The 26,862-nt window shown below is 41.3% G+C and overlaps 1 protein-coding gene and 1 pseudogene across 3 annotated transcripts in view; both read left to right on the top strand.

The window, feature by feature from the left end:
* Nucleotides 1-1,474: 1,474 nt before the first annotated feature.
* On the top strand, nucleotides 1,475-2,652 carry LOC123845624 (olfactory receptor 6K2-like; annotated as a pseudogene).
* Nucleotides 2,653-13,767: 11,115 nt separating this feature from the next.
* The window catches only part of SPTA1 (spectrin alpha, erythrocytic 1), a 67,967-nt gene continuing 54,872 nt past the window's right edge, over nucleotides 13,768-26,862 (top strand). For all 3 annotated transcript variants that reach the window (XM_064593518.1, XM_045876056.2, XM_064593517.1), the window contains exons 1-11: nucleotides 13,768-14,004; nucleotides 15,033-15,158; nucleotides 17,031-17,171; nucleotides 17,897-18,043; nucleotides 19,928-20,061; nucleotides 20,613-20,757; nucleotides 22,262-22,416; nucleotides 23,375-23,510; nucleotides 23,617-23,718; nucleotides 25,202-25,339; nucleotides 25,975-26,085. In XM_064593518.1, coding sequence (XP_064449588.1) covers nucleotides 13,768-14,004; nucleotides 15,033-15,158; nucleotides 17,031-17,171; nucleotides 17,897-18,043; nucleotides 19,928-20,061; nucleotides 20,613-20,757; nucleotides 22,262-22,416; nucleotides 23,375-23,510; nucleotides 23,617-23,718; nucleotides 25,202-25,339; nucleotides 25,975-26,085 — 1,572 coding nt within the window. The remainder of the gene's footprint in view (nucleotides 14,005-15,032; nucleotides 15,159-17,030; nucleotides 17,172-17,896; nucleotides 18,044-19,927; nucleotides 20,062-20,612; nucleotides 20,758-22,261; nucleotides 22,417-23,374; nucleotides 23,511-23,616; nucleotides 23,719-25,201; nucleotides 25,340-25,974; nucleotides 26,086-26,862) is intronic.

The following is a 26,862-nucleotide window of genomic DNA, read 5'->3' as shown; positions in this document are numbered from 1 at the left end:
AATATGGAGTTAGAAACAAAGGACAAAGATAGGAATTTGGGAGGTGGAAGACAGAATAGCCAATGAGGGAAACCAGGAAGGTGTGGTGTCAAAAAGACAAAAAAAAAAAAAAAAAAAAAGACTTTCAAGGATCAGGTGATTGACCTTTGGGGGTTAGTGGCAATGAGGACAGAGGGAGGCCATTGAATTTTTAATCAGAAAGCCACTGATATACTTTAAGAAAAGAGATATGGAGCATTGAGAGAAGATCATTGATTCAAAGGGATTGAGGAGGGAATGAAGACAATAAATATATATTGTATTAGGGGAAAATGATGTTGGTACAAAGGAGAGAAATCGTCTGTGTAGATTCAGTACTTTTCTCAAGACAAGATTTATGCACATTTGATAGCAGAAAAAAGAGAATCAATGAAGAAAATAAAACAAATGATTCTGAAAAGGGAATAAATTAACAGTACCATATCCTGCAGTGTGTTGTTTATATTGTGTTCCACAGAGCCTGCAGCCTCTCTCTCCATCCCAGTGCCCCATACAATCCCACTGGAGCAGCTCTGCATTTATGGCTTCACATAGTCACTTTCCATTAATTATGGCGTTTGGCCAAAGCCTTCTGGCACAAAACACGTCTGAGATCCATTTCCTAGAAGAGGGAGAAGGGCAGGAACTGGAGAAGGTAGAGTAGCCCATTTTTTTAAAGAAAAATAACATGTAAAAATTGCTATCATTTGTCTCCTCTGAATATTGTCTGAATAATTATTACATATACATATTATATATATTATACATATATATGGAGATAGAGAAAGAGGATGTGTTAGAGACAGAAAGGGAAGGAAGAGGGTGAAATTCACTAGTGATGGTTTGTCTTTGCCATTATAATATTCAATTAAAACATATGCCAAGAATCAGATGAGGAACTGGGAGCTTGAGGAAAGAATTTTGAAACCATTGTGGGGAGGTTGTTAGGGAATCAGTAAGACCTGAATACAGGAAAAAAATATCACCTTGCTGTTCCTTTACTGCCTTGTCTAGTTCTTTCTTTGTCTAAACACAATGGTTTTTAAATAGGGTCCCCCTAACCAGTAGGATTAGAATCGCCTAGAAGTGTGTTAGGCATGCGAATTGTTTGGCCTTATCCCAGATCTACTGAATTAGAAATTCTCAGGATAGGGACCAGCAATCTGAGTTTTAACAGCCCTCCATATGGTTCTGAAGCATGCAAATATTAGAGAATCATTGGTCTAAAATATTGACTGTGCTTTCTGACTGGAGATTTTCCCATACTATAACTTTAGTTGTAAACATCTATGGAGTATGGACTACTTCCTTCTTCCTTTGTCTTCCTCCACATCCTCAGTACAAGGATCTACACAGAGTTGGCATTTGGTAATCACATTTACTCTCTGACCAATAGTAGGCATCTCCTACAAGGTTGAGTGCACTGGGAGTTGGAAGTCCTTTTTTCAACTAGAAAATGGAGAGCCCCAATCAAAGCACCACTCAGGAGCTCATCTTCTCTGCTTTCCCTTATTCCTGGGAATGTTCTGTCACCTGTTTGTTTCACTGCTCTTCATTTACACTTTCATTGTCTTTGGAAACCTGGTCATCATCACAGTGGTCCAGCTGAATGTTCACCTCCACACTCCCATGTACTTCTTCATCAGCACCCTTTCTTTCCTGGAGATCTGGTACACCACATCGACCATACCAAGATGTTCACCAGCCTGCTGAGTGAAAAAAAGAGCATTTCCTTAAATGGTTGTCTCCTGCAGATGTATTTCTTCCATTCCACTGGCATCAGCGAGGTTTGTCTCTTTTTTTTTTTTTTTTAAAGATTTTATTTATTTATTTGAGAGAGAGAGAATGAGAGACAGAGAGCATGAGAGGGAAGAGGGCAGAGGGAGAAGCAGACCCCCTGCTGAGCAGGGAGCCCGATGTGGGACTCGATCCCGGGACTCCAGGATCATGACCTGAGCCGAAGGCAGTCGCTTAACCAACTGAGCCACCCAGGCGCCCGCAAGGTTTGTCTCTTGACAGCTATGGCATTTGACCACTACCTGGCCATCTGTAGCCCTCTTCATTATCCCACTATCATGACCCCTAGGCTGTGTGCCCAACTGACTTTCAGTTGCTGTGTTTGTGGTTTCATCACACCCCTCCCTGAGATTGCCTGGCTCTCCACACTGCCATTTTGTGGCTCAAATCACCTTGAGTATATCTTCTGACTTCCTCCCTGTGCTACTCTTGGCCTGCACAGACCCACTAGCCATCGTCATGATTCAGGTAGTGGATGTTGTCCATTCAGTGGAGATTATTACAGCCGTGATGCTCATTTTCATGTCCTATGTTAGTATTGTGGCTGTAATTCTACGTATTTGGTCAGCTGAAGGCTGACACAAGGCATTTTCCACATGCATTTCCCATCTCACTGTCTTTCTACTCTTCTTCGGCAGTGTGGCCCTAATGTACCTTTGCTTCTCTGCCACCTACTCCTTATTTTGGGATACAGTCTTTGCTCTGGCCTTCGCAGTTTTTCCCCCCTTCTTCAACCCCATAATCTATAGTCTGAGGAATAAAGAAATAAAGGAAGCTATAAAAAAACATTGGGGTCAAGCTAAAATCTTTTTTCATAAGACCAAGGACTTCAAGTAAGATCTAATTATTGGAAGTCTACATAGTTGCTGGTGACTTTTCATTCATAACTCTCTGTGATCTGTCTTTTCCCATCAGCCTTTTACTGAAACTGGTCTTCCAGAGGTTACCAAGAAAGAAATTCACTAAATTTAATAGTTTCTTTCACTCTTTATCCAACCTGACATATGGTTGGATCTGACTTTTTTAAATAAGCTTTCTGCCACTCAGCTTAGTCAAGATAAATTTATACTGTGGAAATGATCTGGGTCAACATTTAGTTTTAATGTAGTCAAAGTATTTGTTTGTAAGATGGTAATTGAAAAATCATCTTCATAAGACTAAGTTCTCTCCATGGTACCACCAATGGATATAGTTGAAAAATGAAAATCTTAATTCCTGAATTAAGTAATCATTATTTTTTATTTAAATTCAATTAGTCAACATACTTAGTTTCAATATGAAACTAAGTACATACTTAGTTTCAGAGGTAGTGTTCAATAATTTATCAGTTGTAAATAACACCCAGTATTCATTATTGATAAATAGCTGTATAGACATATTTAGCAGGTTCTCTTATGACTCACCTGCTCCATTTGCACATGAGTCCTATGTCTGGGTCAATAATGAGCCCAAGGCCATCCTTGTGTGCTGGTGACCAACTGTAATGTGTGAAATGAGTGTAGGCCATTGTGCTCAAGACCAAATCAACTTCATTTTTATTGGTGACTATAAGAAACTAAGACCATAGGTAGACCCCTGTAAAATTGACAGAGGAGGAAACCTGACAAAGTCATTGGCTGCAATTGTGTGGTAGTTAAAGACTATGGCAAAGAATCTTAGGCCAAGAAGATCATTGAATAATATTGTAAACGCAAAAACAAAATTTAAAACTTGGCCTTAAAAAAATAAAGCAATATAACCATCAGTGAATCAGTATTTTTTTCATAATAAATAGAAAAACTTAATCTGTTTTCAATGTAATTAAGGATACTGTGTGAATTAAGCAACAACATCAATAAATCCCCATCAGATGAGTAAACCAATACGGCCACACTGAATTCTGAATGTTTCAGCTGGCTGGTCAACAGTATTGAACAACTCTTCTCTTTTCCCTTGGCTTTGAGGATACTTTACTTTTCTTGTCCTATTTTGTTTGAGGGCTCTTTCTCTTGCTGACTCTTCTTATATATGCTTCATAAAGGGTGATTTTCTCCAGGGCTCACACCCCAGTTAGGACATGATAAAGCTTACTACAATGTAAATGCTAGAAGATTTTCCCCATCCCTAGCCCACCACACAAATCCTATGGTTGTCAGCCTCATTATTCCATGACTGTACCACAGCCATGCCCTCATCCTCATGCCTAAATGTTATGATACCAGATGGAAAGACAGGAGTTAGGGAAAAGGGCTGATAAGAAGAGGCTAATACTATCTAATAAAGATCTTAGAATATGACCTCACTGATATGAGGAATTCTTAATCTCAAGAAACAAACTGAGGGTTGCTGGAGTGGGGGGTGGGGTGGGAGGGATGGGGTGGCTGGGTGATAGACACTGGGGAGGGTATGTGCTATGGTGAGTGCTGTGAATTGTGCAAGACTGTTGAATCACAGACCTGTACCTCTGAAACAAATAATGCAATATATGTTAAGAAAAAAAAAAGAAGATAGCAGGAGGGGAAGAATGAAGGGGGGGAATCGGAGGGGTAGACGAACCATGAGAGACAATGGACTCTGAAAAACAAACTGAGGGTTCTAGAGGGGAGGGGGGCGGGAGGATGGGTCAGCCTGGTTGTGGGTATTAAAGAGGGCATGTTCTGCATGGAGCACTGGGTGTTATATACAAACAATGAATCATGGAACTCTCCATCGAAAACTAATGATGTAATGTATGGTGATGAACATAACAATAAAAAAATTTAAAAAAAAAAGATCTTAGATAGAGAAGGGAAGGTAAATGAGAGAAAACCCATAGGTTGTGGGTGGAAACATCCTGAGAAGGAAAGTCTTCAACATATACTTGATAGAAGAAAATGAGGGAAAATGAGGGAATAGAGGAAAAGGGAGACAAGTAGTGTTGCTGGGTTTAAGTAGTGCATCTATTTCTCATGTTCTTCCAGAGAAATGAGAAACAGAATTACTTCACTGATTGACTGACTAGTTATTTTAACTGTACCTTCCCAAGTGCAATATTGTTAGAGAACTGATACACATGAATCTCCAGCAGGGGAAAGGGTTACACACTTTTCTTAACTGTTCTCTCCACTTTTTGAGTTATATAATTCTTTCCTAGATATTATCAATGTCCCTACAACTTCATATAGCTAAAACTATCTCTCTTACATCCATACTTTTCTACCTTCAAGCTGCTCTCCCAACTGAGGCTGAGTTATTTACTGAAACTTAGATCTGATCACTTTATTACTCTGCTTAAAAACCTATGATTAAACCCACCCTACTTCAGATTGTGAATGGAATTTTACTAGGTAGCTTGTGTGTGTGTGTGTGTGTATGTGTGTGTTGACCACAGACAATTCCAAGCTGAGAGAAAAAACAAAAGCAAAGGAAACAGAAAAAAAAAGTTCACGGTGTGTCGACATTCATACATTACTTTCTAACCATGCCCTTAGTAAATGCATAGGATTAAGGAAATGTGTGGCTTCTGACTTGGTGGGCACAGGAACAGCTAACTCACTCTTCTTAATTTTAGATATATTTCTTTTATCAGCAACTATGATGCATTTATTAATCACAGTTTTGCTTCTAATAATAAAATAACATTTTTATATTCACAGCTGCAATTATATTTATTGATAATAACAACAATACAATTTTCTCCTTATTGGGCATGGACTGTATATAAGACATTGTAATAAATGTCTCCTGTGTATATGTTACTCGATAACAATCTCAAGCGATGGGTATTATTATCATTCTTATTATATAGTGAGAAAACTGTGACTTAAAAGAGTTAAGTGATTTGTCTAAGGACATACATTTAGGAGGAGGCTGGGCTGTGATTTGAACCCCATTCTATTTTACTTCAGAAGCCATGCTCTTAACCACCATGCTATATTCCTAATATCGTGCTGATATTCTTGAGAAAAGAGAGAGGGGAGGAGGACTTGCTGCTCAGGAGCTACAACATAGGCCATCCCTGAGGTTCTTGTTAGTGCTATTGAAATAGTTCATCTCTTCCTTCAAGAAGCTTTTAAACTGTATCACTATATGCAGAGGAAAGTGTAAGTGTTGGAAGATACTGGTATAAGGCCCATTCTCTGATGTGCAGAAGCTCACAATCTGAGACCAGAGTTGACATCAGTTGACCCATGAGCTGGATCCGGGTGGTGGGAAGTCCACACCCCTGCCCCTGTCTTTGGAACGTGGGTTCTGCTTGCCTTTCCCCCTTTGAGGGGCTTCTCCAAGGACACAGTCTTGACATAGTGATGTGGTGCTCACAGCATCTGGGCAGTATACACGACTGAAACCCGTTAATGCCTCTATATAAAATTTTAAGACTGGCGATTGGGTGTGAAGACCCGCCCATCCTGTGGTCACCCAAGACAAACCTTATATACAAGTTTCCTTTGCTTATTAAACCTGCCGTCTACCAATCTGGAGTGGCCTGCCTCTTTTTGGGTCTCTCATTGCCCTCCAAATATGGGGACTGGTTTCAGATTACACCTAGGAAGCTCCAGAAGAGTTTGTAAACCAACACATGGATGCTGTAGACTTTATCCTGAAAATGTACTTTTCCCCCAATACTTGGAATCTCAGAAGAGTCCACACTGGCCATATCCCCCATCCTGGGCAACATCCATGACTCCATAGTTCCAATCTGTGCCTGCTACTTCTGTGGATCTGTGGATTTATCATCCACAATTATGAACCAACCTACTACATCGTGGCCTGATAATTTTTACATATCAGGCAATGATAGGTTCTGGAAAAGAGCTTCCACAGGAGAACTGGGGAGAAGCCTATGCAAGTACGATACAAAAAGTAATAACAAAATTCATAAAATCATGGCAGAAACTATTTTTGGTGAGTCAAGAAAAATTTCAAAGAGAAATTATATTTTTTCTGAGACTTGAAGAAACTTTACTGTTTCTTTACATTGGTTATTTACCCTTAGATCTTCACCCCCATTTAATTTAGGAAGAGTTCTTGATACAAACTAAGGACAGACTGTGGACCACTTTTTTTTTTTTAAGTTTTCATTTATTTATTTGACAGAGAGAGACATAGCAAGAGAGGGAACACAAGTAGGGGGAGTGGGAGAGGGAGAAGCAGGCTTCCCGCCCAGGAGGGAACCCAATATGGGGCTTGATCCCAGGACCCTGGGATCATGACCTGAGCCAAAGGCAGACACTTAACAACTGAGCCACCCAGGTGTCCCAGTGGACTGCTTTTAAGGAATACCTTACTTTCTTTCATCCCCAATAATGGCAACATAGAATTTTTGCTGGGAAGAATAAAAGCTTCTTCCTATGTAGTGGAAGTACTTACTCCAAGTAAAACCAGGAGCTGATACATCCAGAAAGTAATTTGGGATGAATGAGTTTTAAAAATTGTTTGCAATTAAACTTTTGACATTTCTAGTAATTTTTGCTCATTCATTCATTCATTCTTTACTTTAGAAAAGATTTATCAAATGTCTATTTATTTGAGAGAGAGAGAGAGAGAAAAAAAAAGCATGAGTGGGGGGAGGGGCAGAGGGAGAGGGAGAAGCAAACTTCCTGCTGAGCAGGAAGCCCCATGTGGGACTTGATCCCAGGACCCTAAGATCATGACCTGAACCAAAGTCAGATGCTTAACAGACTGAGCCACCCAGGAGCCCAGTTGTCTACTAAATATTGGTTCTTGCACCCTGAAGGTAGACATTTATAGCAGGTCTTACCAGGGTGTTGTCCTCTTGATAGTAAGAGATAGTAAGATGATCAGAAAATCATTTCCTTTTGTTTTGAAGACTCTGGCTGTCCTCACATTTCTCCTAATGCCCCAGGTCACTTCCTCTTGCCTACACCCACATGACATTCGCAATGAGAAGGCTCATCTCTGGGCCAGTTTTTGAAAGACCATAAAGCAGTACTAATTTTCTCCAAAGTTACCTCAAAAATAGTTCTGGAATTCTCTTCACTAAAATTCCTCTGAATCCTACAACACTAATTGATCAAAGTGTGGTCTTATCTTTTAATTTGTTTCCAAAAAGGCGAAAAGATGATATAATGGAACTTCCGTTGTAGACTTGAAAATGTCTTACCTTTCAGTGATGGATTTACAAATGTTCTGGTTCAAGTGACTTATAACAAACTATTCTTCCACCTTTTTTGTTAGAAACCATTGTTTTCATGAGAAAATCAAATGTTACATCAGTTTGCTTGTTGCATTTTGCATGCAGCCAACTGTAAACACAGGGACCATTAGCATATTCTTATTATATATTAATGTGAAAAGTGGGCCCTCTGTTTCATAACTCCTCGAGAATAGGCATCTTGCTTTGTTCACCTCTCTGTTCCCAGTGACTGTTGGAGTTCTTTGTCCATAGAAATGCTCAATGACAGTTTGCTCAAGGAGTAAAGTTTTAGAATAGAGGTAGTCTATGTTTCTTGACAAATTACAATGATAAAAAAAATTAAGTTATAGAAAAAACTCAGACTATTCCCACATTCACCAGAGAAGCACAGGGGAGGGGAGATAATGGGCAAAAGCAAGATATCTGGTCTATCTGCAGTTGCGTATACAGCCAATTTTAATAGTGGAATGAAGCCAGGTTACAGATAATCCACTTAAATTTCTATGACTGGCATACATGTAGATGTTAAGTAGAACTTTCATTGATATTGTGGGACTCTAGTCCCTCAAATATAAGCATAGTTTAATCATGGCTATGAAGGAGATAATACGTTCAGTCCTGGCACTTGGCTCCTCCTTTGCTTTATTTTAATGAGAATAATATTTTTTAGTTGAGCTCTTTTTTCCCTGAGGGGCCCTGGCACCAAACCTGCTGTTTTTATAAGGTTTATGAGGACTTAGACTTATATAGTTTCCTTCAGCATTGCTGTACTCAAAGAGAATTATTAGTGGATGGGAACATCAAGCAATTTTATGTGAGATTTTTAAATGATGCATTTCAGATCATTCTTTACAAGATACAGCCTTAGCTTTATGAGGAATTAGCCCATAGCAGATCCCTGCCCTTTACATTCTGATTTTCAAAATTAATGATTCAGAATAAAATGTATGACTTGTAACTGAAATATAAAGTGAGCCATATAACAATTCTCTGAAATAGGTGGATGGGTCACTACTATCCCCATTATATACTTAACAAAATTAAAGCAAATTTCTAATGCTCATCTGGTTGTTAAATGGAGGAATCAAGCCTTTAAATTAGATGGTTCAGTTTCAAATCCAGTATACTTACCATTATCCCCACCTCTCCTTTCGCCTCAATCACATGGTTCATTGTATAAAGCAAATGTCATGAGTTTTGGTTTTTCTTATTCAATGCAGTGATACTAAATAAAAAAATAATAAAATAAGTAAGAGAGACTGAGAGAAGATTATAGTAGGGAGAAAAAGAGTTCTATTTTTTAATGACAGGATTGCAAACTTGAATAATATATATTCTTTTTTTTCTCTTAAAATTTTTTTTATTATTATGTTATGTTAATCACCATACATTACATCATTAGTTTTTGATGTAGTGTTCCATGATTCATTGTTTGTATATAACACCCGGTGCTCCATGCAGAACGTGCCCTCTTTAATACCCATCAGCAGACTAACCCATCCTCCCACCCCCCTCCCCTCTAGAACCCTCAGTTTGTTTTTCAGAGCTCATCATTTCTCATGGTTTGTCTCCCCCTCTGATTTTCCCCCTTCATTCTTCCCCTCCTGCTATCTTCTTTTTTTTTTTTTTTGAATAATATATATTCTGAATAGAGTTAAGGCACAAATAACTTTAGAGGATCTGAAGTGATAAGAATTAACATCGATATGGTTAATTGTAAAAAGATCACTTTATGTTTTTGAATTATATTACCTAATATTCTAACCCATTTAAGAGACAAAAATTAGAAACATTTTAAAACGAGAACTAATTCTGGAGAAACAAAAATTTAAAATTTTAAAATAATAAAATAATAATGACCTTTATCCCATGGGAAAGAAATTGTTTTATGTTAAATTTAACAGTTTTCCTTGTTGGTAAATGAGCTGAGAAGGTGGAACTCCAGAAAATCCACAGTAAACGTGATATGAATGTTAATGCTGCCAGTTGGGGTTACTCCAGAATTTGGGGTATAGAGCATCTCTTGGAGTTTCTGGGCCCAGGAAAAGATCTGATAACTGAGGGGAGGCCCCAGGCAAGCTGGACAGAGCTGATTAAACGGGTATGTGAAGCACAGATCTGCCTAGTGCTGATAACCTTGACCCATACAAGAACCCTGCAAATTACTCCCGCCCTTGCAAAAGGGAAGGTAAGACTCCTCTCTGATGAAGTCAGGGGTGCACTCCAGCTTTGTCTGCAGCTGCTCAGCACTCACTCACCTACAGAGCAACATATAATTTTAAAGATAGAGGGCTCTAAATCTCCACTGCATTCGAATCAGAGTCTCTATGTTGTCAGAGCCAATGAGCATTCTTGGAAAACTATAAAAGTAGCAAGAAGGTCAGGGTTCCAAGTGTTAAACCACTAGGATCTAAGATGTTCTCATCATGTCCCTCTGTCAACCCCAAGGGCACCCTGATCCTCGCCCCAACGTGGTGGTGCTCAGGGGACTACAGTGACTTGATCAGCCTAGAAGGACTCAGAAGATGGGGCGGGGCTGAGCCTCAAGGGCAGCTGCCGGACTAGCAGCTAGAGTGCAGCCAGAGAAGCTTGTCCCGTGAGTCTCTTCTGGCTGAAATGGCTGAAAACTCAAAGAACACTGAGTTATGATGCATAAAATCTCTTCCCTGACTCTTGCGCACTTCCACATCGCTCCCTGCTCTAAAGACTATTGTTCTTACCTACTTTTATTTTATTATTTCATGGTGACCAATCCTACTGATGGGGACCTGTTATTTCTTTGGTCATACGGTTATCACAGGGTTGGCACCATTGGTGAGAAGATTCTGGAATGGGACAACCAGAGATGTTGATGAATTAAGAGAAGCTTAGCTAGAACAGATAAAGAACAGGGTGGCATGATGGTGATACTCACAGGGACCTGACTCTTTGTTTGCATACGTACAAACCAAAAGCCATGGGATGGGATGCCTCTCAGACCCTACCTCTGTTCACAGATAAAAATAGGGATGGTAATACCTGCTTCACAGAATCTTCTAAAGATTAGAAATTAATGTGAATCAATCATGTCAACATAAAAATTATATGTACATTAAGATAATTGATGGTGGTTCTTATCTCTTAGATAAAGATTCTTTTTAAAGATTTTACTTATTTATTTGAGAGAGAGAGAGAGCACGAGTGGGGGTGGGGGCAGGGGCAGAGGGAGAGGGAGAAGCAAGCTCCCCACTGAGCACAGAGCTTGACCCCCTGGGTTCTGGGATCATGACCTGAGCCAAAGGCAGATGCTTAACCGACTGAGCCACCCAGGCGCCCCTCTCTTAGATACTAAGATTTTAGAATGTCTTCTCCCCACCCCAATTCCATCAGAGGTTCCTTGGTGCATGTGATATAATTCATTCTCTAAGAGTTGTGTTCCTGCCTTTAATACTCCAGTATATTTGAATATAATGAAATAATATGGAAAAGTAAAGCAATACTAGACTTTCAAGAAAAGAATTTAAAGCTCTCTTAGTTGAAGGAGAGAGAAGAGGGGAACCAGAAATGTAGAACCCAGCTCTACTCTAGTGGAACATGAAGCTGGGGTATATAAGTTGGAATCACACTAGAATGAAGTGTGGGGAGCATATCTAGCTCGGGTAGTCCTCTGCTTTGTAGGAGGGCCTGAAGCCATCCTACTATTTTCTTTTTGTTTGTTTGTTTCATTTTGTAAAGTTGCCAAAAAGAACTATGCCTTTGGAGAAGAAGTTCAGCTTCCCTTTCTCTCCATTAAAAGTAATTCATAAAACAGGATGACTTTTATCCAACATTTTAGAACTCTGTCCCATTTTCAAAAATTTTGCGATTTCATTAGTTTGTCAAACAAGGTATCCTAATTTTTGCTTCATGAAATACAAATAAACACACATATATCTTACTTCCTTCATTCCTTCCATTTGAATGATTAAGGGTACAGCTAAATCAGATTTTTAAAAACCCAATTTATAAAGCCAGGAATAAAATTTTCCTATTTTGGCAAAGGCTCTACAGAGAAATTAAGGATATCTTGTTAATTTAAAGGCTGTTAAAAATCTGCAGCTGGGTTTTCATGAAGTTGTTGAGTTGTATTTCCCAGAGATAGGTTGGACAAGAACCTATGTATGCCCTGAATTCCTGTCATTCTGCAGAGTCCAAAGATTGGGTGATCCAGAGTTCCATCCTGATTTACCATTCTCAGACATGGACTCTAAGACTAATCAAAGAAACACAACAGAATTTTAACACAGCCGGTTTATCTTACATCTATAACTGTGTTTTTCTTTCTAATTTTTCATTTAAAAACCTGACTTTTATGTTTTATGAAGTCTTATTGAGAAACTTTTGGAGCTACGGTCTCTCTGAACTGCTGAATCACCCAGCATCTGTGGAAGTTAGCAGCTCCTTCGGCTGGACCTGTGGTCTCCTGAAGATAACGTGTGGACCTGTCTCCTGAAGATAACGCGGACTGTAGCTGGCGGGATTCCGGCCCCAAGGTTCTTTTTTGACTCTTCTACATATGTAATGTTTCTTTCATCTTTATCTGAAGAAGACTAGACAATTTCATGAGAATTGTCTCTCTTTGTCTTCTTCCTCTCTCTTTTGGATACATTTTATCTTGCCAGGTTCTTGACCTTTCCGAAAAGTGAAGCACTTTCCAAAGGAAACTGTGAGTACGGAATTCTTTGTAGTACAATTTGTCACTGATACAACTAGGAAAGCTGTCTCTTTTGAACTTTCTGCACTGTATTTGATAGAATCTATAAGAATTGCTTCTTGGCTTTTAAGAACTAGAGAAGCTTAATTTTAACTCTTTTTGTAATATTTCACTTTAAAGAATGACCTTGAGCTTGTGGCTACATAGCATCAAAATCTAGCAATGACCTGTTTACATGGGTTCATATAGAGAACAAATAGGTAACTTGGAGCAAAATAATACATAAGCAAGATTTGGGCTCCTTAGAATGATTTGATTCTGTAGCCAAACTAATAAAGGCCATCCACAAAGTGGCAATTATATTTGGGGAGGAAGAAGATGAAAATTTGAACTTGGTATTCAGTGTTCTGGTTGAGGTAAGCTAGGGGAAACTGTGCCCATATCCAGATGAATGAAGGTAAGCCCTATGGAGATTTCAGAGGCTATTGCCCCAAAGAGGTCAGATTCCACTTATGTCATTTAACAGTATAACATTTTACATTGAAAAAGCCAGTTATTGGGATGCTAATAATTTGAAATTTATAACAATTGGATAAAGGATGTGCTGAACTTTTTATTGGTAGTGTTTCTGAATAAAGCAAATAAAAAGGGTAAACAATATATGAGCTATATTTTATGTAAAAAAACAAACATTTCCAAATGTTTGTGTATGCCATTCATCAAGTTTATTACAAACCATGTTTAGTTATTCATTAGATTAAATTCAGAATGATCAGTGCATGTCAACACTTTTTTAACCTTTGAAAAGAAAATAAAATTACATCTCCTTTTTTATTCCTCTGAAATGGGTGATTTTGCTAATTCAAACTTGTCTTCCATCATTCATCCAAATTAATTCTATTTATAGAACTTAGTAAATGTAGTCACACATTTATGTGAAAAGTTGGAAAAATGTTCTGAATCATACAGAATTATTAGCCTAAAGGGTAGCTACATGTGATTGAAGTTATGTAAATATCCTAGAGCCCTTGTGACAACAGGCTTTTACAGGCTTCAAGACATACGAATGTAAGTTCAACATGAGTAAATGCCTTGGGACATAGAAAAGGGACATCACAGAGATTTGAGAACCAGCAAGAGATAGAAAATTTTTAACTTTCAGGCTATGGAGAGTGGTGGACCGAAGGTGCTGGAAACAGCAGAGGAGATCCAGGAAAGGCGTCAGGAGGTGTTGACTCGCTACAAGAGGTTCAAGGAGCTGGTTGCTGAGAGGGGTCAGAAGCTTGAAGATTCCTATCACTACCAGGTTTTCAGACGAGATGCAGATGACCTAGAGAAGTGGATCTTGGAGAAACTCAAGATCGCAGATGATAAGAGCTATGAAGACCCAACTAACATACAGGTACTCCATTCCTGTGACTTCCCCAGAACAGACTCTAAGATCTCCAGGGAGGGAAACATTCTTGTAATGTAAGTGCGTATTTAGTTAAATGTCAGGACATAATGTCATAAAAGGGCAGACTACCTGTTAGAGACCATAATTCTGCCTCTAAATGGCCTGTGTCTTTAACTTCTTAAGCCCATGTCTTATGTACAGAGGAAACTCACTCTGTGACTGTATTCTTAGTCTGAAGTTAAGCTATGGGCATAACAGTGACTGAGAGTTCAAAGAAGTTATGACACACCAGGCAGCTTTAATATTTTGAGGTGAAGAAATGTCAGTGCTTTCACTCTGCTCAGGAGAGTAGTTCAGTGGAATTTTTCCTGGGTTTCTCCCAAGGGGCTATCGCGCCCTTGCTCAGTCCACATGACAGGTGTAAGGAGGAGAGCTTGGGTGGAGGCTCCTCTCCTCCTTCTATTACAGCGTGTGACAGAGTCATGACCAGAAGAAAGGGTTACCTGCCTAAAAGGGGTAATTGACTTTAGAGAGGAAGCACCTGGATCAAGAACAAGGTGTTATCTATTAAAAGGATTGATACATATATGACAATAAGAGTATTATCTGATAAGCAGAAACCTCTCAATTAAAAAAAAAAGCCATTATTGTAATGATCATCTTCATTGTGTTCAACTTGCCATAGCACTTCCTCCTCTCTTCTGAAGAGGAACAAATGTGGGACATCTTTTCATTCCCACCAATGGCAACTGAGACTTAAAAATAACAAGGTATATACTGGAAACTCCCTAAAGTCAATGGGGACAGGACAAAACATTTCTCTGTGGCCCCTGACTTTGAGCCTGGGCTGAAGTGGCCATTTCTTTTAGGATGTGACTTCTCCATCTCTGGTCATGGGCTATCAATTTATCTAGGTTGTGAAACAAGTAGTTCTGCCCCAAAGTAAGAAAAGGAACCGAAAAACCCCTTTATGGTCCAAGGACACTAGGCTTCATTAGTGATAGGCTTCATAACTTCTGATTTCTAAACTTCAGGGCAAGTATCTGAAACATGAATCCTTCGAAGCAGAAGTACAAGCAAAATCAAGGGTCATTCCTGAACTGGAAGAAATCAGGGCAACCCGATTTGCTGAGGGGCATTTTGCCCATGAGGACACCAAGGTAAACGTATGGTAGGACTCTGTAAGAGATGTTTCCGATTGTTGATTATGTTAGCAGAGTTTTAATTGATTATGCCAGGTATAAAGCTAGATGGAGCTGGGGTTCCTGCTTCTTGTCTTCCACTGGGGTTGGGCAGGAAAGATGGTGGGCATCCTCATGTCCCCTAGGGCAAGAAGAAGAGAGCTATGATACAAAACCTATCCTGGGATAGCATCACATTCCTCTCTGGCCACCGCAGGATAACTTGGCTTATGATCAAGCCCTCTTCAATCTAGTTCCATGTGTCCCAGATGAACTGGCTTTCCCAAATGACATTTCTAATGATTTCTTCTGACCTCAAAGTCCTTGTCCTTCAGACTCTTCAAACAAGGGATGCTCTGCCATGTGAATCTTCTTTGAAATATCTCTCCCTTGTCTGTGATACCTCCTTCTCTTCACAGCCCACACGCTATGACTAATATTAAAGTTCTCAAACTCCACTCTTCTTCTCATTTCAAAAAACTCCTAAAATACCTTGTCTTCAGAAAATCTTCCCTGGACACTGAGGACTGAAGACCACCACCACTTTGAAATCCATTACTAATGTATCAATTCTTTCCTGACTTAATTCACACAATTTTCCAACATGTTTGTGTTGATAGAGTCAATTCAGGATCTTTTCTGAATGAGTGGATTTGTTTGTTTGTTTTTACTGTTGAAGTATTTTTGAAATTGTCACACCAAATTTTGTGACATATTTAAAAATTGGTTCTGGTCTTTCTACATTTAGCATACGAATTCTAGTCCATTTTACTGTCAACAAAATATGGTCAGAGAACACAGACTTTAACCAGAAGAAAACCTTATTGAAGAGTCTGTAACAAGAAAAATCTCAAAATTTATGTATTGATAAAAAATAGAAATTATTTTTGTATTGTTCACAGCTTTTTTTTTTTTTTAAAGATTTTATTTATTTGACAGAGAAAGACACAGCGAGAGAGGGAACACAAACGGGGAGTGGGAGAGGGAGAAGCAGACTCCCCGCCGAGCAGGGAGCCCGATGCGGGACTCGATCCAGGGACTCCAGGATCATGACCTGAGCCGAAGGCAGTCGCTTAACCAACTGAGCCACCCAGGCGCCCTGTTCACAGCTTTTTTTGCCCCCAATCCCCTACATTAATTAAAATCGTTGAGAAATATTTGAGACATTGTCACAACTATCAGACTCACTGTGCTCCATCAGACCACAGCCCTGGAGGATTCAGAGAGAAATGTGGTTTATGGGCTACTGTAAACAATGGAGTAGTTGCAAAAGACAAGATTCTTTTGGACATGACAGAGAGAGTACCTCCAATTTGACAAGCTATGTAATTCATGATCTTCTAAGCTAATCTGGCATAAAAGCCTGCAATTACATAGTCTCAAAATTCTCTTATTGCTTTGGTGCCACTAATTTCCATTATAAATTAGCAACATTGTAGCTCTTACTCTTTCCAGCAAACAGTTAATGCTAAATTTCTTCTCTGACTTGCCAGTACTTAGAACACCCTCTGCCTGTCATCTACCTGTCAAAATTCTATCTGTTCCTCGAGCTTCAATTCAAACCAAGCACTGTTACATGAATCCTTTCCATCCTGTCTCATTGTTTATAATCATTTCATCCTCTAAAACCTCAAAGCATTTTTACATTTTCTTCTCTTATGGCAGATCACGTGTGGCTTGGTTTAACAGCTACTCCCATGCATATCGATTTCCTCCTTTAAATATCTGTTGAGCAATTACTGCACGGGAGAATGCGATTTTTATCCAGGCCCCTCTCTGCACGCACCTCCACGTCTGTACCTGCTCCACAGCGGGTAGAGTGCCTCAGCAGTTTTGCGTCTCCTCCCAAAGGCTCATCTGGAAGAGCTGCACAAACTATGGGACCTGCTGGTGGAACTGACTCAGGAGAGGGGCGCCCTGCTGCTGCGGGCCCTGAAGCTCCAGCAGTACCTGCAGGAGTGCACTGACATCTTGGAGTGGATCGGAGACAAGGTACGGGACCCCACAGGACACAAGCGGGACTTCCCATCCCTGTCCCAGGCACCCCCCAGCAATCTAACGCAGGCTGCTCGGAAAGCAGTCAGGATGTCTGTTCCTGGACTTTGTTCCTTGAAAGAAGCAGTTTTGGCAAAGATTTAGGGGTATCCTGGAGATCATTGACATTGCGTGTAGGGAAAAATGCCCTAGGCTTGTCCCCGTCTACCTTCCGTGACCCTTAGCTCCTCCTCCTAAATTTTTCCTCTTACTCTGGGTTCAGGCTGAGAGTGTTGCCCCGTCTTTTCCTAAAGGCTGCCTCTCAGTACCTGTAACTGAGGAGGTTTCTATTTTTTGAAACACTTGAAGAATAATCCTGTGGTTAAGACTGAAGATACACCCAAGTAAGTACTTAGCGTGGTGCTTTTGCAGATACTCGGTGTGTTGAATTGAGTAGAATCAGGATGAATGTATTTTTCATGTTCCAGAACACAAAAGCGTGCTTCCAGGAGCTTTGGCCAACAATGTTCCTGTTCTTTCTGAAGGATCACCCCGAAGAGCAATGGCCTCTGGACCAGGGAGCCCCCTCAGGAAATACATTCCTGCTTCCGGCTCTTTTCTGAAGGGCTTCTCCTCTCCACCAGCCTCTCCTTCTGAGCTCTCCTGCGAGTGTGGGCAAGGGTTCTGGGCATTTGAACTACAGAAACTTTGCTGGTGACCCAACAGACTTTCCTTGCTCGCAGGAGGCTATAGTGACGTCGGTGGAGCTGGGTGAGGACTGGGAGCGCACGGAGGTTCTGCATAAGAAGTTTGAGGAGTTCCAAACAGACCTGGAAGCTCAACGGGAGAAAGTGGATGGAATAAACCAGTATGCCAATGAGTGCGCTGAGGTGAGGTGGGGAGCAAAGGGTCAGTGCAAGGCAAAGGTTCAGGTATTCAAAACCTTCCAGCCATCAGTAGGTGGGACATGAAGGACATGGGACACTGTGAGAAAACAGGGATGCATGTCCCTGTGGTAACATGCCTGGGGCGGTTTCCTCTCCTGTCTGGGTCATCTCTTGCCAGGCTATGGAAATGGAGGTGTGAGCGGGAGAGACAGTGTATGTGTGTGCACGTAGGTGTGCACGTGAATGTGTGCAGAGGGACTAGACCCACAACTTAGTAACTCCCGGACAGAACACCCATCACTCGTGTTTGTGCTGCACCCTTTCCTCATGAAGAAGAACCAGAATAAAGTAGCAAAGAATATAAAATAATGGTGGGCTATCGTAATGTATATGATGTCATTATACATGATTTTTTTGTGAGTGGGGGAAGGGAGGCAGTTTTACCGTCATTCACTTAAGACGATGTTTAAATAGATTTTCAGTTTCACTAGGATATGCGGGAAAAATGGGGAGCCAGTCTGATTTTTTGTGCTGTAAGGGGATTAGAAATTCTGACCGTTGGCTGTTGTGCTTTTGGTTTCATCATCACTGCAGCTCTAGTACGGGACACCCCTTCTGTATTAACGGAACCGAGAGTTCGGGATGAATGGGTACTTGATTAGGGGAAGTAAACTCTTTCTCCGCCACCTTTGTCTCATTGTGAAAGTTTCTCGGTTTTTCAGTACTATCTAACACACCATCCCCAAACTTCAAACAACAAACATGTCATTTTTACTGGATTCAGTGATTCAGCTGCTCAGCTAGGCAATTCTCCTGATCCCACCTTAAGTGGCTGCAGTTATTTGGTGGCTCAGTTGGAGTGGAGGGTCTAAAATGGCCTTGGTCCCATGTCTGGGGTGTTGGCTCTCACTTTCCAGCACAGCATGCTTTTTTATGCGTCAGTGTTCCAAAGGTAAGAAAGCTGAAGGGCATCTTGAGGCCGAGGGGCAGGAGCTCATATAATTTCTGCCGCATTCTATGGTAAGCCAGGCATAGGCCAACCCAGATCCAAAGCCTGAGGAAATGGACTTCCCTTCTTGCAAGGAGGGCTTCGTGGCAAAATAACACCGCCATTTTATCTAATCTACCATAGGAAGGATTAATCCAATACAGAGTGTGTCCTCTGCTCCTGTGGGATGGAACCCACACAGCTACAAATACAAAGGGCCATAAATTCGGCAAAGAGAATGTAGAAAATTCTGTCTGGAGAGGCTTCAGAATGGGAATGGAAATTCCAAGAGACAGGGACAGAAGGAGTAGAAAGACTTGGATGCATAGGAACTGCTCGAAATTGCCAAGTGTCAAAATAGGCTGATGCCATTAACTTAATCTAGTGTTCGTAAATCTCAGTGCTTCAGATGGGTTGCAATGATGTATGAAATTTTCTGCAAAATTAAATGTGTGTGCATGTGTGTATAATTCTGGGAAGAGGGAAACCTCTCTTGTTAGATTCTCAAAGGTGTCAGGACCCCAAAGGAATTAAGAACCACAGTAGTAGAGTTTTGGAAAGTAAAGTCCTATTTCGCAGAGGGAATTTTTTCTTCCTGGGTTTTCAGGGGACTTGGCAGGCATCAACAAGGTGGAATTCTAAAAATAACATCATGGCTGGGCAATCTGTGTTAACAGTCTGCCCCAGTGCTGTGAGCAAAAGATAGATACAGTATCTGGTGGGTTGGCTTCTAGATTTTGGTAATGCTGAGGCACAGGGCTACGGTGAAGATTGGTATCTGGCTAAATGGTCATTCTCCATGTCTGGCAAAGTACGAACCAGTGTGAAATGAGAAGTGTTCAATGATTTTCGGAATAGGCTCACCTTTGCCTAACTCAAGCCCCAGTTTCCTCTTACAGGAGAACCATCCTGAGTTGCCCTTGATCAAGCTGAAGCAGGATGAGGTGAACACCGCCTGGAAGCGTCTCCTCAATCTGGCTCTGCAACGACAGGCAACACTGTCCAGTGCTGCGGACCTCCAGCGATTCAGAAGGTATGAATTTGGCCAACACATATGGGAAACTCTGCAACAGCACCATGTTTGTACTTGTGCTAGCCTCTGGCTACTGTGAGCAATTAGTGGCCAGTATCTCAAACCAAAGTAAATCATGTGCTGGCACTTTGGGAAGCAAGGGAGAGTGTAGTTAAGGCAGCTGTGACTCGCCCCGTAGCCAAATGTGTGATGACTGGAGCCCAAAGCAATAAGACCGGCACCGGTGAATTAGTGATGGAAGTGTTGCGGAGACAAGGAATGCATATTAGGAACTGGTTGGGGGTGGAAGGTTGAGTGGGAAGAAATAAGACAGTAAGAGCTGACCCAGATACGGGAAGGATATCTCGAGGCCCAATGACCAGATAATGCCCAGGCCTCTACATCTCAATGGAAACCATTAAAGGCGAGACCTCTTTACATTACTTTTTCTAGTGAGTAGGAATTCAAGGTAATTGTTAGCTGAGTGAACCAGGGTGGTCTTTGCTCTGTACGTTGTTTGCCCTGGAATGCCTGCCATTTTCTTTGTTGGGATTCATCTGGCTGTCTGGCAGGGATGTGACTGAAGCCATCCAGTGGATCAAAGAGAAGGAGCCTCAGGTCACCTCTGAGGACTATGGCAAAGACCTTGTTAGCTCTGAGGCCCTGTTTCATAGTCACAAGGGCCTTGAGAGGAGCCTTGCAGTCATGGAGGACAAGGTAAGCCACTGTTGGAAGCCTGGCTGGCCTCTTGGGCTGAAAGAGGCATTTGGTGGGTACCTTGCCTCCAGAGGACACAGTAAATTCACTATTTTGATAAAGGATAGATTCCTTATCCCTGAATATACTTCATCATTCTAGTTCATAACTTATACATGGACATTGGATGTCCTTTATTTTTATTTAAATATACATACATGTTTTATATGCTCTTGTGTTTTTTGTAATGTACTTCATGATTTAAAAACAAAAAGGTTAACTCCAAGAATAGTTTCCTAATCTCATTCAGTACCTGCAGTCAGAGAATCTTTCCTTTGGTCAAACTACACTTCTGTCAGTTCCAGCTGAATCCTATTTCTTTTTGTCCTTCACTCAGTAGATAAGGGAAGAAATTTCTCCTTCTTCTACTTCTTGCCCTCCTCCTCCTCCTCCTTCCTCTGCTTCTCCCTCTCCCTCTCCTCCTCCTCCTCCTCCTCCTCCTTCTGTCCTTCTTCTTCTTCCGAATAAACTCAGAAACACCTAGAGCATGTTACTACATCCACTTTTGGGTTCTCTTCTGAAAGCTGGAAGACCCTAGTCCCTATCCCTAGAGGAGTAGACATAGGCATGTTTGAACTTGGAGCAAGCCCCTACTCCTGACTGGCTCCCACCCTTGCTTCTTCCCCTTACAACATCACCCATAACCTCAACTAACTCCTCCAGAGTGTGTACAGTGGAGTCAGCCCACTGAAGGTCCCCACATGCTGCTCCCTGACCATAAGCTTTGTCCCTGGAGCCAGTTTCTGAAAACTATCCCATTATTCTACTTCCTTCATTCTTGCTCCATTTTTGTATTTTGTATTTTTTTCACCTAATAATGAATAATAAAATCCCATAATTTGATGCATAATGATAATGAAATTTTAAGTCCTAGACAACACCTGGTTATAGTTAAATATAATGAAAGCACTAATGATAACGTGTGCAGAGTCACCCATATCTACATTTTTTGCCCCAGTGGCCTTGCTCCTTAGGAATTGTTCTCAGAATGGTCTGGCATTGGTGGAATTCTTGGCAGAAATTCTCCTGGGCAAAAGTGTTTCTCTGATTCCCACAAGAGTATTTATGGAAACAGTATAGAGGATGGTGAAGGACAGTCTGAGGTCTAAACCTTGCTTCTGACACTTAGTAGCTAAATGACGTTGAACAAATAAAATACTCTACCTCTCAGTTTTCACATAAAGGGGGAAATAAGAATAGTTTCTACCTCTGAGTATTATTTTAAAAAGATGATAAAACAAGTAAATGCATGGGAAGTGCTGAGCAGTAAGCACTCAATAAGAGACAAAAGTGGTCAGTAAATTATTATTGCTGATATAGTATGTTAGCATATTAATATAAAATTATCAATGTAAGTATGTTATCCGTATTAATATGGCTGTTTTGTCAGATCTCTTCCATAAAACTTTGTCAGGATGAATCAGAGTGCTTGGATTTCCCACTAGATTTCTTTTTCATCCTAAAGGTGAAGGAGTTATGTGCCAAAGCGGACAAGCTGAAGCTTTCCCATCCTCCAGAGGCATCTCAGATCCAACAGATGAAAGAGGATCTGGTCTCCAACTGGGAGCACATTCGAGCCTTGGCTACCAACAGATATGCGAAGCTGGAGGCTTCTTGCGGGTGGGGAATCCTTCCTCTCTGTTGCTCTATCTCTACAGGGTTTGGGTATAACATCAAAAGCAGAAAGTAAGAGTGAAAAGATCAAATAATGAGGGACTCAGCCCTCCTGCCTACTCGGTGGTAGAGGCAAAAAAAGCTTTATTTGTTAAGGGAAGTTCTCTTCAGGCTGACATAACACCCAGCATGTTACCTCCCCCCCGCACCGCACCCCATCGGTCTTCCTCTACTTAGAAAGTTGTAGAATGCTATCAAGTGGCCCAAGGACCTGGAAAAGCAACTGAAGAAACTGCAAAATCCCCGGCCCTAGCTTAGGAACTGAAATAAATTTCCAAGCTGAAGGGTGTAAAATTAAATCTAGAATTATTTCCTGAATGTGGGTTAGCTTGCCAAAAAGCTGGGTATCATTTCAGTAGTTAATGATTATAGTTAGTCATTAAAACACCAGAAAGCAGTGTTTATCTTACTTTTACAATTCCAAATTAACTGGTGAGCATTTAATTATTTGAATAGGTAACTGTTTTAGTGGTTTTGTTTTTAGCAATAGAGTTAGGGGTGACTTAGGCGCACAAGGGCTCCTAACCTTAACTCTGGTCCCCTTTCCTGCCAGGTTCTCCCTGTTATTTATATGCCATGTCTTATTTACTGGCCTCGTTGGGAGTACTTTACTCCACTTCAAGTCCCTTTGGGGTGGTGTGACCTTGTGATGTTGGAGAAGCACTGCCCAGGTGCCTCATCACACAATGACACATCCATCCCAAGAGTCAGCAGCCTGGAGTCAAGGACAATCTGCCCAACCTGCCCCTCTAAAGGAACCGGAAACCCAGTAGGGGGATGGAAGGGGTAGGATTAGGGTGAGGAGAACACTGCACATCTTACCTCAACCCAACCCTAACTCTTGGCTCAAAGTCCACTTACACCTGGTTTCTCCTTCCTGTCCTTTACCTTACCTTCCCTGCAGGTACCAGAGGTTCTTATCTGACTATGAGGAGCTATCAGGCTGGATGAAGGAGAAGACCGCTCTGATCAGTGCTGATGAGCTGCCCACAGATGTGGCTAGTGGGGAGGCCTTGCTGGACCGGCATCGACAACACAAGGTAGACAGGAAGAGCCCCCCCGCCCCCTGAGGGAGGAAGAGGGAGGGGCCAAGAGTGCCAGAAGTTTTCTTGCTGCATTTTAAGACATTTTGCCTTGTGGCCGTAGCACGAGATTGACTCTTATGATGAGCGATTCCAATCTGCTGATGAGACTGGTCAGGCTCTGCTGGATGCTAGTCACGAAGCCTCTGATGAAGTTCGGGAAAAGGTAATCCAGTTTAACAATGTGTGAAATTTTGATACATATTTAGCCCCATTTAATCCCATAATAATATAATAATCTCTGAATAGGACAAGAAGTCCTATGGACATCTTAATATTAACCCAATTTTCACATATTGCAACCTTCCTTCACATATTGCTTTAGCTAAGTCGAGCTGTCTGCAATTCTCAGGATGTGATGTGTGCTTGCTCACCCCTGAGCCTCTATTTCCTGAACCTATCTGATTTCATCAACCTGCCTTCTACCTAATTTGAAACCTCCATACCATTGTGCCTTATCATACATGCTCTGTTCTATTGCTCTTCCATGCTCACCTCTAGATTGAGGACTGCACCTATTTGAGGACTGCACCTATTCCTCTTTGCATTCCTTGATGCCTGGCACATGGCTGGCTTTGTTCTCTCCTATACAATTTCAAATCACACTGATTTTCCTATATCGGTGTTTCTCAAATCTACATTAAATAATAGGAAAGCTTTAAACGTCAGAATCCCACTGACTGAACAATCAGGTTTGCCATCATCCTAATCTCCTGGATCAAAAGGACCCACCTCAACCCCATCACCCCTGAGAGGTTTTACTTCAGTCACAGAGTCACAGGAACTCCTTGGGATGATCATTAAAATAAGATTTGTAGGCTTTTTTGCATCTCATTAGATTCCAAGCATAGCTTCTAGAGATGGTGGATGGATGAGGCTGAGATGGCCATATTTTGAATTCATCCAGAACTCTACGGGAAAAAATATAAGATTTTTATTTTTAACAATTTCCTGCCCAAGGAAACCTAAATCCTTGCCCACATAACTATATTTCTGGGATTCTGAGAATCTGTGCTGCCTTTTTGATGGCGTTAACACAGCAGGGGTGCTAATTAGCTGGAATTTCTGGGGCAGACGTGTGAGCAGGAACAAAGGCTCTTATGGGTTTGAGAATGTCACCCTTCCCTTTCCTTGGTGGTTCTTATTTGCTTTCAGAAGGGAATGCGAACTTCTCAGTCTGACCATTTAAGTGCTCTATAAACGTCAATTTCATCAAGCGTCCACCTTTTTTAGACACTGCACTTCTCTCTGGAGCACTTTGTATAATCTAACAAGTACTTGGAGTAATTGTGCGCTCGTGGTATGTCCTCCTGGAATCCTGATCCCCCTCCCCACCCTTTAAATCTCTGTTTGGTATGATACTTTCCACACTTCTACTCTCTGTGTCCTCCAATCAGAATTCATCTTCTCTGCTTCATTTATACATATTAAGTGTGTTGTTGTATCTCTGCGATGCATTTAGCCCATTTTCTACTACAGTGTGTGAAATTTTGATACATATTTAGCCCCGCTTTATCTCATAATAATATGATACGTGTTCCTCACTCAGACCTTGAAGTCATCAGAGAAACCCGCTTCTTGTTCATTTGTGCATCCTTCCGAAGGCCTTGCACTTATTAGATGCTCACATCGTCTCTCCCTTTCCAAAGATGACGATACTTGCCGATGACTGGGCGGCCCTGCTGGGGCTGTGGGACCAGCAGCAACTTCAGTACCTGCAGTGCTGGTACTTGCAGCTCTTCTATCGTGACAGTGAGCAAGTGGACAGCTGGATGAGCAGACAAGAGGTAACAGGAGGGGCTCAGCAAGTGTCCAGAAGCCATTTCTCCCACCCCTCATTTATCACATGACTGCCACTGGTACCCTTGCAACTACTTCTGTGGGCTAGAGATTGTCTTAGGAAGTGGAGGGTGATCTACAAGGAGAAGATGAGATTGGCCTTTTCTGAGGCTCTTACAATTCCCTCATGAGCAGATGCCTAGAAGAATATACACAAATATGCAGCAGAGAAGAACTAACCTTCACTGAGCATAAGGCCAGATGAATATCAATCACATTGCTAAGGGGGTCAGGAGTAGAAAGTTGCGACAAGTCGGGCAAGGTTAACCAGAGATTTCCCGGAGGAGGTGAGTGGTCCTCTTGAGGCAGCCCTGGGAGGTCCGAATGGAGCCTGGATTGGCCAGGATGATTCCATGTGGACAGAACCAGCGACAAAAGTGATAAAGTTGTGTGAGAGGATTGGAGAGGAGTCTGAAGTTTCTGCTCTTCGAGGTCGGTCCCTACGCACCATCCCACCATATGCTAATCCCTCCTTGCTCTCCCACTGTCTCCTCTCTATCCTTAGTCCTTGTCTCAGAGATGTTCCAAAAGCAGTATTTCTCACTGACAAGGAAGAGCTGAGATGTGTCTCTGTCTTCCACAGGACTTCCTGGAGAACGAGGACTTGGGGAACTCCCTGGGCAGCGTGGAAGCCCTTCTTCAGAAGCATGATGACTTTGAGGAGGCCTTCACCGCCCAGGAAGAGAAGATCACAGTGAGCTGTGGGCTCTGGTGTGGGCACTGGCTCCATGTGTGTGTGTGTCACCTCCTACAACACCCGTCCTTAGAGAGAACCACTTGTCACTCTCAGACATAACATGAGGGTTCTTTTCAAAAGAGAAAACATCCAGAAAAGTAATCATACCCATTTTTATCATCACATTTCTTATTCCACAAAGCATACTTAGAAAGTTTTTAAAGATTTTTAGCCATTTACATTTTCCAATAAAGTGCATGATTGTCTTATTTTTTCTGCAGTGTAAATAAATATTATTGGATCCGTATCTGATACAGAATCATTACTTGGAAGTTTGAAATGTGTTACTTACTTTTTTGGTTTTTTTCCTCTCCAGTAATGTCTCCATTTAGTTTTCTCTAGTAAAATCTAGATGTCCAAACAACATCTGTTCTTTTCCTGTATATCTTCAGCTTTATGTTTTTCATCTAATGTGACCACAGTTTTCCCGTGAACCCTACACTACAATGTCCCAGAAACTGGTCAATGTATAAGCAGGGTTCAGACAAGTGTGGAAGGATTTTATTGGTCCAATGTACTGTATATCTCTGGCTGTCCCCTAGGCTGGTGCTGGGTTTTAACTCACACATACTACCACCGGCAGCAGCAACAACCGTAACAATAGAATTCCAAGTCCTATCTGTTAATATGGAGATTAATATGGTCCCTTATCCATCCCTATGCTTGCTCTATTGATTTTCATTGGTAAAAGCTAACAGTATAAAATAAGTTATTGTTTATAAAATGCTATCATGT

This window comes from Mirounga angustirostris, unplaced genomic scaffold, assembly GCF_029215605.1.
Source record: "Mirounga angustirostris isolate CCGP_5_RB_7025 unplaced genomic scaffold, mMirAng1.0.hap1 SCAF_6, whole genome shotgun sequence".
NCBI classification, from domain to species: Eukaryota; Metazoa; Chordata; class Mammalia; order Carnivora; family Phocidae; genus Mirounga; species Mirounga angustirostris.
This window is presented reverse-complemented; position numbering and strand designations above follow the sequence as displayed.